Below are 13,388 nucleotides of genomic sequence, written 5' to 3' on the forward strand. Positions count from 1 at the left end.
AGAGGATACAGTGATTTTACAGTAAAGCAGTGCAGAACCTTCTGTCAGCCCAGTTCTGGGTGGTCTTTGAGTTGCCTGCGTTGGTGTCAAAATCTGAGCTTTTTTGGGAGCAAACTGCCCAAACTGCACTGAACGACTCCTGGCAGGGCAGAAGTGCCAGGTCCAACTGCTGGACCACGTGTTGTTGGTTCCCATACACAGTTTGTTTGGAAGTAAATAGAAACTCTTTGTAAATACAGCTGGGAGAGTGTGGGCAGCGGGAAGAGCAGCCAGAGGGGCTGCTGTGGCTGCACCAGGCTGTGGGACTGGCACTGACTGGTGAGGACTGGCTGCCCATCTCAGCTTGAACTGGGCTGCAAGAGACAACCCCAGTGCTGACAATCTGTTCCTTCTTGAAAAATTCTCAGGAAAATGGTGTCAGAGATGGAACCAGCCTCGATGCTGATTCAGAGGGTTCTTTCTTTGCTCAGAGCAGTGGTGCTCTCCCAGCTGCCAATATTTGCTCCTCTGCTCCTGCTCTGTTGAACGAGTTTGATAAATGTCCCTGTGCTTTCTGAGCGCTGCTGGCTTTAAACAAACCTCTGGGAATATCTTGTAAACTCCCTCCTGGTAAACAGTAAATAAAAGTGGTTGGTGTTTTGCCTGAAGGAAGAAATAAATATTGACTGGTTAGAAGAATGGAAGGACTTTTTTTTTCCCCAAGAACTTCGGAAAGAGGACAAGGCAGTGCATTTGGAAAAAATCAGAGCTGCTTTTCTTGGATGTGCCAGCTCCCAGGAGATGGGTGCTCCCCTGGCTCCGTGCTGGGTGTGGCCGGTGCCCCTCCTCGGGGGACATCCCTGGGGATGTGCTGACCTCGGTGCGGGATGCAGATCCCACGGGAATCCCGGGATGCTGGTGCCGTGACACACTCACGTTGTTACTCACGACAGTGGTTTGGGTTTTCCCTGTTTGTTTACTTCGAGAAAAAGGAAGGAACTTTTAGCTTGTCTTTTGCTCAATCGTTTCCTTTCACAGCGAGTAAAACCACGGAGCTGGATGCCAAAGCCGGAGCTGTTGGGACATCGGCAGAGGTGAGTGCTGCCTGCGCGTTTCACCGACTCTGTGTTCCCTATTCCCTGCGGCTCCCGCTCTCGCACCGGAGGAATGTCCGCGCTGGGAGAGCTTTGGCAGCAAACTAGAGTGCGATTAATCTCCTGTTCCCAGCAAAAGTCCGGCTCTGGAAAAAAAAAAGGGGGATGCCATGGGGTTTTACTGGAGGGGCTGGATTTCCCTGTGAGGAGCGGGACTGGCTGAGCCGGCAGCCGGGGGCAGAGAGCTGCCTTCAGTCCCTTCCAGGGAACATTCCTGTCTGGAATTTCCCCTCCCCTGTCACCGGAGCCCTCACCGCGGGTCGCGGTCCCCCCTGTGCGGGGAGGATTCCCCGTGCCCTGGAATTCCTGGCCGCGAGTCCCAGAGCCGACTGCTGGGACAGCACAGCGAGCACTTTATAGGATCAGGGCTGCCCTCCTCCTCCTCTTCCCTCCCGCCTTAGGGAGGATGGTCCCGCTCCTCTGAGCCCCAATGACTGCCCGTGAGCTGCTGCGATCCCGGCCAACACCCCTCTCCCCGTGGCTTTTCCCCCCTTTTCCCCTCCCTCTGCTCGTTTCTGCTCCACGCCCGTTGTCACAGGGGATGATGCAGGGTTCTCCCCTCTGCCTGGAGAGCATAAATACCACCGGGCAGCTCCGGGAGACTGCACTTGGTCCGAGTCGCTGAGCCCAGACCTTGCACATCTCGCACCTCCTGAGGCTTATTCCATCCTTTCCCCCCTCCTCCTCGTTTGAATATATCATATACATTAATTTATTTCCCACAAGCAGGCTTGGAGGAGCTGCAATTACCTGGAGACTTGGAAGTACTCAGCAAGGTAAGTCTAAAATTCAGTCCTGGCTGCTGAAGTTTTGGGTTTGGGGGTGGTGGGAGTGCAAGAAATGTCCCTTAAGAAGGCACAGTTTTAGTAACTTCTCAAAAAAAGTTGCCTGGATGGTATAAAATAACACAATGCTGTCTGAGCTGCCCTCATGTGTGCCCTGCAGAATTTAATGCAAGACTAACAAGCATTAATCTGGAATGAATGGGAGGAGTTTGCAAGTACAGGAGTGGATTTCTATGCAAATAGAAGATATCCAAGGGATGCTGTTGCAGTCCCCGGAGCCGATACCTGTGGGCACGTTTGTGTGCTCCAGGCTGCCTGTGTTTGTGCAGCTCTGCTCTCAAGTCTTGTAGGAAAGGAATTTCAGCATCACCACGTGTGGTGTCTGTTGCCAGTGGGTTCTCCGTGTGGTTTTACATAGAAACTCACTCGCTTGGGTTCTGTGGGAGTGGACTGACAAGGAAGATCCAGATGTTTTAGCCTTGAAAATGCTGAATCTGTGGTGTGTCCAGTGCAATGTGTCGCTGTTGTCCTGTGTCTAGGAGCTTGTCATCCTCCTTGCCTTTGGAAGCCAACACAATTCTGCAAAGCTTGGGGTGTGTGCATCCCAGGGAAAGAGACGACCTGGGTTTACTGCATCATGTTGTGGCTTTATCCCTGGATTTCTTTGCACAGGTTAAAGTTGATCCCAGGCTAAAAGCTGATCCCAGGCTAACTCAGGTTAGAAGCTGATCCCAGGCTCAGTTTAGAAACTGATCCCAGGCTAACTCCCCTCTGCTTCACTGTTTTCAATGCTCTCCTGACACCCTGAGATAACTTTTCATTTTCCTTCCTTGCCAGCTGGTGCCATGTGTAACTCCACAGGCCCTGGGATTTTTTAGCTGCAAATGTCACCCATAACCCAGGAGCAGGAGCCCACTCGTGTGCTTCACCAGGGAGGCAGTCAAACCTCAGTGTCCCTAAGGGAAAGAGGTGACATGGGGACATGAATGCAGGATCAGCCTGCATGTGGCTTTAGCAGTGTCTCTGCCAGGCTTCAGATGTGACCAGCTCTCCTGCTTTCCGTGCAGAGCAGACACCATCCATTAGCTGGGGAAATAGCTTTCTAAAAATAACCTTTCCCTAAGTCCGGTGCTGCACTTTAACTCCCTCAGACCCCAGAAGAAGGCCTCCCGTTTCTCCCCACTTCGGACAGGCTTTCCAGCATATTCAGGAGTCCTTTTCTGCTGACTCAGTAGTTTCTGATGGCTCCCAGATGTTCACCTGGCACCAGTGTCAAGGGCCTGATGTGTTCAAAAGGAGGTTGTGCTCCTCTCGAACCCTTGAAATCAACAGCAGAGGCTTCCTCAGCTGACTGTCAGCTGATAATTTTCTGTGAATAAAGTCAAACCCCAGCTCAAAGGCAGTGTGATTTCAGCCTCCCTGGGTGAGGCATTGCCCAGCCCTGCAGGGCACTGGGACAGCCTGGGCAGGAGCACACACGCCCCAGTGCTTCTTTGCACCTGGGCATGAGGATACTGAGAGGCAGATGGATGGACATCTGAAATCTGTGGCAGCCTTCTGAAACGTGAGCATCTTCCAGCTGCTTTCAATTCACCTGGCCAGGGAGCTCTCTGCTCCCTGTCCCTCTCTGATCCCTTTATCCTTCCTTGGGATGCTCAGCGCTCCTCACCTCAAGCCGAAGCAGAGGAAGGGACTTGCACACCCCGAGTGAAATAGAAGATTAAGCCAAAGTGACCTAATTTTACTGAGGTGCTGCTATCCTTTTGCTGGCAAGTGGGACCCAGGGAAGCTCATCCCGAGGAATAAAGCACCATCTGTTGGGAGGTTTTGGCCGCCTCGCCGAGCCAGACGCGCTGGCCTCGCTGCGGAGCCGTGAGCGGGGCAGCTCCTCTGCCTCTCAGATGCTACAGCTGATTTTTTTCAATCTGCCCTTTCTGAAAGTTCACTGTTTGCCTTAGATGGGTGGTGGATTTGGGCTCCTGTTTAGCCAAGGGCAGGCGGCCAAACGAGGGGTGCAACGGCCGCCTCTGAGCGCCGGCTGTTCCTGCAGGGAGGGCTGCCGGGGCTAAATGGCCACATTGTGAATGGCCGTGGCAATGCAGCTATTTTTAAACTCTCAGGGAAGTGCCTCAAAGTAGGAATTGTTCCCTGGATTTGGGTCAGACAGTCTACAAAAGCAACTGCTCCTTCTCCCCTACCCCTCTGCAGCCGGGTTAGAAAGTCGGGCTCCTGCCTGGGGGGAAGCGCATGCCGCAAGCGGGGCTGAGAGGAGGATGAGGTTAAAGGAGTGTTTGTCCCCGTGCCACCGAGCGTCCTGCCCTCCAGGTGTGCCTGCAGCTGGGGACAAGGCGCGCGTGTTCGCCTTGCTCTTCGGAGCAGGAAATGATGAGAAGCTGTTACCTAAACTGAGCAAATTACATCCTGCATTGTTGTACCCAGGCAAAGGCTTAATGCGCTGCCTGGAGAGAGGCTGAGGGCAGCTGGTTTTCATCTGCCTCGACGTTCAATCCAAGAAAGAAGCCTCAAGCAGGGACTCGGTGTCTTTTGTGCAGTCAGCCAACAAGTTTTCGGGGGTTCTCGGTGTTCTCAGAGGTTTTTGGGGGTCTGTGCCTGTGCAAAGCACCCCGTGCTTGCCGCTGTTCTCCTCAGATGCTGCTGTAGTGGGTTGGGGGAACAGGGGCTTGGGGTTTTGTGCTCAAGTGTAGCTTTTAGCTGGGAGTTAGATGGCTGTTCCCTGCTCTGGTTGGCTTCCAACTCATCTGGTCCCAGAGTGTCCAAATCCCGTGTCATTGGATGAAGCTTCTCGAATAATTCCTGCTAATCTGGGGGTTGTTTCCTGCCGCTGCAGAGGAATGCTTTCAGCGTGGTTTTCAACAGTGCTGTCAAAACCAGATCCTCACCTCGTGTTGGAGACAGGGATGGGGAAGCTTTCTGCCAAAAATTAACCCTAAGGAGGGAGATCCTGTTCTTGCTCTGTCTGTAGAGGTGTTTCTTGCCCTGAATGGATTGATCCTGCTCCGGGGGCTCTTGGATCCCACTGGAGAGCAGTGCGTGCTGCACAGCCTCCTGTGAATAGCTGCTGATCCAAGTAAAACCAGCCAAGACGCTCAAGGATCTCTGGGTGGATAAACTGGAGCACGGGGGGGGTGGAAGCGCTCACTGGGAATGACAGGTGGAGCAGGAGCACTACGGAGCAAGGGCCAGGGATTAAACGAAGCTGCTCAAAGCCCAAAGACCACTCTGTCGGTGCTGACGGCATCCGAGTGCCTGGGAACACCTAATCTGGCCGGGGGAGGGCGGCTGCTCCCGCTGCTCCATCACTCACATCCCTGGCGCCGCTCCCGCCCGCCGGGAAGCGTCAGCAGAGCCCCGGTGCGTCAGTGCCAGCGGGGACCGCGGCTGCTCGGCCCCGCCGCGACATTTCCCAAACACAGCCGCTCTCCCCCTGCTCTGCTGCAGCCTCAGAGCAGCTCTTGCTGCCGCATGACCTCCTCATGCGGCTGGCTGGGGATTTTACTTTCCCTTTTATTCGTGAAACGGTGAATCTCGGCTTTGCCAGCTGCTCTTTGGGGGCACAGCTCCAAATGTCCCCCTGCCTGTGAAGGGATGGAGCTGGGGTTACTCAGAGCTGGTGGGCATTGCGGGGTGGCAGCTCCATCGGGGTGCAGAAGGCATCCTCCTGCATGCCTGGGAAGGGTTCATTCCCAAATCAGCATCAGTGGAATTCCCGGGTGTAATAACCTGAGTCCTGTGGTGCTGTTCGGATCTTCCTGTCTTTGGGCTGAGCAATAATTTTAAGCGCCACTCTTTTCCCAGCTCAGATCTGGGCTGTGTGACCTCGTTGTTGGGGGACAAATGCACTGGAGCTCCCGTGGCACTGCTCTGACTGCCTGTTTCTCCCCAAATTCCAGACCTGCACTGAGCCACAAGAGTTCCTGCACGAAAACCCAGCATCACCTTCATCTCTGCTTCAGCTGGCAGCATGACTCCTGCCCTGCCTTGGATCATTCCTCTTGGATGTGTGCTGCTGCTGACAAAGACAGCTGAGTGCTTTATCTTGCCCAACTCGAGTCACCTGGAGAGCATCCTGAGTAAATACCAGGATGGGGAAGCCCACTCCAGGTCCAAGAGAGCCATTTTATTCTCAGACAGGCAGGAGATACTGATGCTCCACAATAAACTGAGAGGTCAGGTGTACCCAGTGGCCTCTAACATGGAACACATGGTGAGTCTAGAGCCTGATACATCACTTTATTACTGCTTTTTTTTTTCCTAACTGTATTTAAATTTTCCTTGTGGTGCGAGAGGTGTAGCAGATTTCCTCTGAAGTAAGTTTTTCTCAAGAGGTTTCCTGAAGCCTTTCATTGCAGAGTGAAGGATGCTTTAGATCAGTGGCCTGTTTTGGTTGGAAGGGGCTGCTGATGGGTCATCCAGTCCATCCTCTGCATAGTTTCAGAAGCGGTTCCATTATTCATGAAGGAGCATCTGGCCCAGCCCTGGATGCATCTCCGGCATGGCAATTCCCCAGCCTGCCTCAGCAGGTTCTTCCATTACCTTCAAGTCATAAAAGCAGCAATTTTCCCCCAGTGTTTAACCCCTGCTCTCCCTGTGAAAGCTTTCAGGCTGTTGTGGGGACACCACAGTCTGCTCAGGGAATCTTCTGGTGGTTTTTGGGTTGCCAACCCAATGCTGGAGGTTTCCCTGCCCTCAGTCACATCACCTGAGCTTAGCAATGTAAGCCAAACCTCCCCGATGCTCCTGGGAATCTGCACAGGCCCACAGGGAAACGGGGCCTGAGGAATGTGGCTCCATCTGCAAAGCACTGGGAATAGCTGGAAAGGCTTTGGGAGTTCCCACGTGGATGGGTCACTGCTGTTGGGCTTTGTACTTCAGGAAACCAAAATAAAAGTTTGGTCAATGTATTCTCCCACTTCAGAGGGAGAACTTAAAAGTTGGAGGAGTATGAAATATGCCTTTGCCATCAACAATTCACATGAATATTGTTTTTTCACCTGATGCCAGAGACCCTACTTTGAGCTATTTTTGCCACGCCATCAAAATATTGCAGGGCCACAAAATGATGTAGGCAAATAATTACTTTTTGTGTGCCTTTTCCCAGTGTGCAAACACAGTTCTGATCAAAACTAGTCTGACTTCAACCGTGTACCCCTGCTGACGGATCAAATGATGGATGACTTGTTAAGACCGTGTTTAAAAGGGTAAAAGAAGAGTGAACTTAAATGTAATATAAAATTGTTTGCCAGCTGTGCTGAAGCGAGGGCTGCAAATGGAAAATCCTGCAGGGAGAAGGGGAAGAGAAGGGAGGGCAGGGGATGGTGAGGAAGGACAGCTGTCCCTCGGTCCGTCCACACCAGCTGGCTTTTGCCAGAAATCCTGTGCCTTTCTAAGAACCGGGGATTGCATCCCTTTCTCAGCCTCTCTCGCGTTATCCTGCAGGGAAGCGCTGCCAGGAGAGGCGACTTGAGGCATTTCCAGAGGGTAAACACAGAGCATGAGCGAGCCCGAGGTGTTTTGGTTGGCCGTGGGGCTGGCAGAGCCGCCGCTGCCGAGCGTCCGCGGCCCGGCCGCTGTTTGCGCTCGCGGCGCGGTTGCGCTTCTGTGTTTGCCTTTGCTCTGGGAGCTTTTCTAGTGGTTTTTATGGGTGATGGAGGGCAAATGAAAGGGCCTTGTGTGCTCTGAAGAAAGGAGCTGAGTATGAGATGGTGCTGCTTGGAAGGGCCATAATCAGCCTTTCATGTGCTCGTGTTTACCCAGTATGACTTGGAAATGCCATGTATATGCTGAAGGGGAATTTCTCTTTAATCCTTTGTCCTGCAGAGGACATTTCTCATTTGGATTCGTTTAAGAGGATGGTCTGTCTGTAGAACCATAGATAAACTTTCCTCTTTCCCTTCGGTGCTGGAGTGGAGCGTCACCAGAGATGTGCTGGGATAATTTTTGGATGGGTGGGTAGAGCTTGTACTTGCCCATCAACCTCCAACCACTCCCTTGTGGAAATCCTTTCTCCCAGCTCCATATCTGATGTATTTAAGTGGTCTAAAAGGGAAATGGGACCTAATATATTCCAGGAAAGGGACATATTTAACTGCTACTGGATGAACTTCCATTGTTGGACACTCTTAATGAGAAAGCAAGAGCACAGTGAGTCCTAGAACTTATCTGGAGATCAAAAGAATTGTTATATACACGTGGGATAAAGGCAAGGTAGGCTGAAAAATGAAGAAAGAAATGGTTCAGCTGCTGGGTCTGTGTAATTAATTGAAAGCTGGCCCAGGTATGCAGTGCTAATGGAAAATGAGTGAGCAGGGCACTACTTCCTGTCAAAGCTGGGCCAGTTCAAAATTACCTTAACCCCTCTACCAGCTCCGTGATCGACACTTCCAGAGCGCCTTTGAACAGTTTAACAGAGGTGGATGGGTGCCAAGGCCAAAACAAACTCCTTGTTAACAGTCCCAGAGTAAAAAGGACATAACGGACTCAGAGGAAAAAGGACATAATAGATCCTAAGGCATGGTGACCTTTTAAGATGGCTTAGTCAGATGCTTTCAGCAGTGATGAAAGGCAGAAATCTTTCCTCTTGCGGCGGCCTCAGAGACAGCTGGATAAAGCAAAATTGTTCTCAGTGCACATTGCTGGAAGGAAAATAGTTTGTTTTCATGTATAAGGTATGCATCCTTCCTCTCAACTGAAGGGTGGTGGCTTTCCCTGTCAGGATGGGATAGCGTTTCTGTGGGGGTTAGCAAAAAGCATCTCCAGACCTCTGCCAGGACATGTCAGTCCCGGAGTCTGATGCCACTTTTAGAAGGAAGCTGCCAGTATTGCAGAAAGTCTGAGCTGGGGAGGGAAACGAGCGAGTAACCTGATCACTGCAATTCAGGTGTCTGGCTTTGGGTTTGCAGGCTCCTTAGGCTGAGGGAGCAGACTCCTTGTGGGACGCATTATTCAATCTGGACCTACAAGTTGTGGTGGGACGTGTGTGTGCCGTGCATATATTTGACATACACACTGTCCATTCCACTTTGAAAGGCCACCAGAAATTTTCAGGAGTAAAAAAAAAAAAAAAGAGATTGCATGTGCTAACCCACTTGGAATCACACACACCCAAAAAACTTTCAGCCTCTGCTTCTGAAGGAAGCTGAGCACAGGCTCATTGCCCCTCTGGCTTCAGTCATCTTCCTAGATACTGCTTTGAATATTGGCATAAAGAATTCTTGCAAGTATAGCTGGGAAAGTCTGAAATCTCTTTTTTTTTTTTTTCCCCTTATGTTTATTGCTCTGAAATAATTCCAGCCTCCTGACCGCATTCGCGTCTGAGAAGCAAGAGGAAAATAACTTCTCTAATTTAGATGGGATGGCTTTGTAATCTGATTCCTGCAGAAACGAGCTTCTCTCCTCATGCAGCAAAAAGCCGTGCAGAGATGGAGCTCCTTCCCAATTACCTGTTAAGTGTCTTTTGTCCGAGTTCATTTATTTTATCCGCAGGCATCAAAGGGTGATACAACACGAACGCTCGCATTAATTCCCATTTAATAGCCCGTCGCTCAGGACGTCTCTGCATTAAATTAGGAGATTTGGAACATCTCCGCCTCCAGGGCTGCAGGGAATAAAGCTGGGTAGGAAGTCTGAGGAGCTTGGAGTGCAGAACATCTTGGGAGAGTTTCTGTGGCTTTTGTGCTGGATGGGAGGGCAGCTGTGGCCGGTTGCTGCTGAGCCCACAAAGTGGGAAACCACAAAAAGCTGTGTCTGCTGCTAGAGACTGCCTGAGCAGAGGGCTGGGGATGTGTGGTGGGTCTGATCCCATCACTTCCAAGGAGCTGGAGGGCTGAGAAGGAAAATGGTTCTGTTCCCTGTGTCAGAGCTGTGTCCACAGAGGGTTTTGCAGACTGAATTTGCTCGGCCAATGCCGAGTCCAAAGCCAAGCTGATGAGACTGGGGCAGCTCTGGGATGCTGCTGGAATCTGAGCTGCTGAGAGTGCTTCGTGATAAGCTGTTCTGGGAGGCCTGGGCTGTGAGCTCAGTGAGATGAGGTCATGTTTGCCTCACTGAGATAGTGGAGACACACCAAGTTCCAGGAGACACTGCGTTTTCCTGTTGTCTTATCCAGGGATGCACAGTCCTTCCCCATCCCAGCTATAGCTGCCTGAGACTGTGTGCAGATATGCTCAGAATGAACACTGCATGGTTTGTAGATGTGTTTGAGAGCCTGGATGCCTTGCAGCCCTCCAGGCTCTGACAGGTCCTTTGAAATGTTTGAGATCAGAAGTTGCTTTTCTTCTGGAGGAGACAGGACTTGGAAAGAGCAGCTGGTTGTGATGCTAAATGTCCAAAGAGGACAGTCTCGTGCTGGCATGTGGATGGGCTGGACGCACATTACAAGGCCTCTCTTCTCTTTGGTTTTATTTGTAGGAATGTGCAGTAATATTTTAATCCCAACGAATTATCCTCCAAGGGCTGCTCTGAATAGAGCAGCTGTCAGTAATTACACAATGAATTCAGGGCACTGGCTGCTGGGCCCAGCGAGTCTGGCCTTTAGAACAAATACTCTCCTGGGCAGCAGAGCCAGCAGAGCCGCTTTCCTGTTTGCCTTTGTGTCATGCTGGAGCTCTCCTTTGGCTCACAACCGGGTGATATTTGATGAGCAGTGATCTCACCCCAGCATCCTGCCCTCAGTGGGAACAGAAATGGGATTTGTCACTTCTAACGTGATGCCTGCTTCAGTGAGAGTGGAAAAAGCTTAAAAAACCCTGGGACGTTGCCACCTCTGATGTATTTGACTGGATCCACTGGTGGACTCTCATTTATTCTGGAAGGAGAAGGGGAGCTCAGTCTGAGAGCCTCAGACCCCACACCCCTTGATTAAGAGCTCCAGTGGAGCTCTCCACTGCTGGAGTTCCCCTTGGTGGAAAAGCCTGGAGATATCCCAACAGTAAGGACAATGGATGAAAAATCACGCTGAAATACATCAAAGCACTGAGCGTATGTCAGAACTCTTGCAGGACTCAGAAATAGGTGTCATGTTGGAGATCATGGGATCCCAGAAATAGGTGTCATGTTGGAGATCATGGGATCCCAGAAATAGGTGCCATATTGGAGATCATGGGATCCCAGAAATAGGTGTCATGTTGGAGATCATGGGATCTCCAAGCTTTAATTTTTAATTGTTTAAAACATATTAGAAAACCAACTGCCAGGAATATCTTTGTGGTTTAGGGTGGATGGTCTGGATGTGTTCTTGAGGTCTTCCCACATGGGTTTGCGTGTTTTCTGATGAACTGAGTGAAGCATTTCCTCAAGATGAATGGCATCATCTGGGGAAAATCATAGACCCTTCAGTGCCTTGCACTTTCATGGCAGGGGAACATGCTGAGAAATGTGATTTTAGCACAGAAATGTGGTGGCTTCACCGGGACAGGCCAGAAATAGGGAGGGTGGTCTGCACCTTCATCTTTCTCCACTAACTGCTGTTGGTTTAATCTCCTGATTCTGCGAGTTTGAGATGCAAAACTGACCTGTTCTTGTCTCTCCCCACTCCCTACAGACCTGGGATGAGGAGCTGGAACGCTCAGCACACGCCTGGGCTCAGCAGTGCATCTGGGACCACGGGCCCAGCGACCTCATCAGGTCAATTGGGCAGAACCTGGCAGTTCACTGGGGCAGGTAAGGCTTGGGGTGCTGCAGGATCACTGCAAAGGGTGATTTACAGGCCCTCCTTTAGAGACAGCTGGAAAGATTTGCTCTGGTGCTTGGTGGAGCACTGGGGAGATGGGAGAAAAGCTGGGGGTCATTAATTGTGATGGCTTCAGTGGGGTGGGTACGGTGGTAACGCCTGCAGCCATCTTCCGCTGAGATTCCCAGGAAACCAGCCCTGATCTGGGCTCCTCCATCCATCTGGATCTGGGGGTAGCACCTCTGTAGCACACTTAAAGTCACTCCAAAGTCACTTAAAGTCACCTCCTTGAGGAGAACGGGTACAGAAGCCTGAACCCCTGCTCCTAAATCTGCTGTTTCAGGGGGTTCTGGCACCACGCAGCTGAAGGCTGAAGTTTCTCAGGAGCTATGTCTGGATTCAGCTCAGAATTTGTGTTTGGATTCAGTTCAGAATTTAATTATTTTCGCTGTGTTTTCCATAAATATTTATCCGGCTCCTGATTTTTCTTTACTGAAAACACTTTGCAGGGTTTTTTTTCCCAATTCCTGGGACAAGTTGTTATACTAGAGTCATTAACCCATTTAGGAAAGCTGACATGAAGGCTTCCAAAGGGATTTGCCTCTCCATCTCAAGATTAAAATTTTTTATTGTTAAGTCCCTGTTTTTAAGCTTGTTGTATGTTAAACCTGCTTTGCACAGCAAACATTTTGTACTTGCTCAGGAGCCCTGAGCATTTTTCCCACATTTCCTGGGTAGAAGTCCATTTATCTTTGTTGTAAATCAGGTAGAACTTGGTGGAAAGCAAAGGAAATTTGCTGGTGTGAAATCAGCTGGATGTAAAAACTGGACCCATTTTAATGTTTGGAAAGTAGAGTGATTAATTCATTGCAAACAAAGTCAAAAGATCTTGCTGTTCTTGGCTGTCCTACAAGTGCTCAGGATGGCCATGGGTTCCTGGTGGAGGAAGATCCAATCTTGGTCCCGGAGAGGAAAGAAAAATCAGATTTATCTCAGCTTTTTCAGGAACGGGCCACAACTTGATTGCCTCCATTTCCTCTCCTGTAAAATAGGATTCGGAAAGTATTTGCTTCATGACATCATGAGATGGATGTTTTTAAAATACTTCTAATGAGTGATTTTTAATGAAAGGTTGGCTGAAAGGATAAGCTCCAGTTGTCAATGATATCATTTGGATTTCTGGCAGCTTGCTTGGTGTGAGCTGTTGGGAGCAATCAAAAAGCAGTGGGTTTGGTACCGTTTGCAGATCGCTGCGTGTAGAGTGTGCATGAGTTTGCACAGGTAGTTTTGACACAATTTGTGCCCCACAAACAGCACAAGCAGCATCAGCACTGCCTCAGACTGTGATATCTGAGGCAGAGATTAAACCCAGCATACAGGGGGCTTGGTGCAGGGGAAAATTGCTGCCAAAAAGGTAGGATAGGAGTGCAATGCACCAACAACTCCACACCAGCTCCTGGTGGGATGTGGGTGAGGAAAAGCCCACTCACTTTCGAAGGTGTTACAGTATTGGCTGTGATTTAACTTCCAGATTTAGCGAATTGCCCCCTGGTAAAATAGGTGCATGATGGCTTTTGGTTTAAGATGTTTGGCAAAGCCTAACTTGTGCTTACTCTCAAAACACAACTTTCCGCCAAACTAGAAGTTATTTTGTAGTTGAGTGGAAAAGCGAGAGGGCATTTCGGGTCAGCAGCACTTGAGGATCATGTCAAACCTATAAATAATACAGAGTCAGGTCAGGCTGTGAATCTGAGGGAAAAAATCATCGAAACACAACAGTTT

At 50.3% G+C, this 13,388-nt stretch overlaps 1 protein-coding gene across 5 annotated transcripts in view; it reads left to right on the forward strand.

Moving 5' to 3' along the window:
• Positions 1-630: 630 nt before the first annotated feature.
• Positions 631-13,388, forward strand: part of CRISPLD2 (cysteine rich secretory protein LCCL domain containing 2) — a 30,876-nt gene continuing 18,118 nt past the window's right edge. Inside the window, exons 1-4 of one of the 5 annotated variants that reach the window (XM_038148375.1) lie at positions 631-1,073; positions 1,863-1,909; positions 5,830-6,143; positions 11,478-11,596. In XM_038148375.1, coding sequence (XP_038004303.1) covers positions 5,901-6,143; positions 11,478-11,596 — 362 coding nt within the window. In that variant the 5' untranslated portion in view covers positions 631-1,073; positions 1,863-1,909; positions 5,830-5,900. Of the gene's footprint in view, positions 1,074-1,102; positions 1,910-2,543; positions 3,483-4,522; positions 5,458-5,528; positions 5,550-5,829; positions 6,144-11,477; positions 11,597-13,388 lie in introns of those variants that run through there. The other 4 variants (XM_038148374.1, XM_038148377.1, XM_038148376.1 and 1 more) reach the window with 4 other exon arrangements.

The sequence above is a fragment of the Motacilla alba genome, chromosome 11, assembly GCF_015832195.1.
Source record: "Motacilla alba alba isolate MOTALB_02 chromosome 11, Motacilla_alba_V1.0_pri, whole genome shotgun sequence".
Lineage (NCBI taxonomy): Eukaryota > Metazoa > Chordata > Aves > Passeriformes > Motacillidae > Motacilla > Motacilla alba.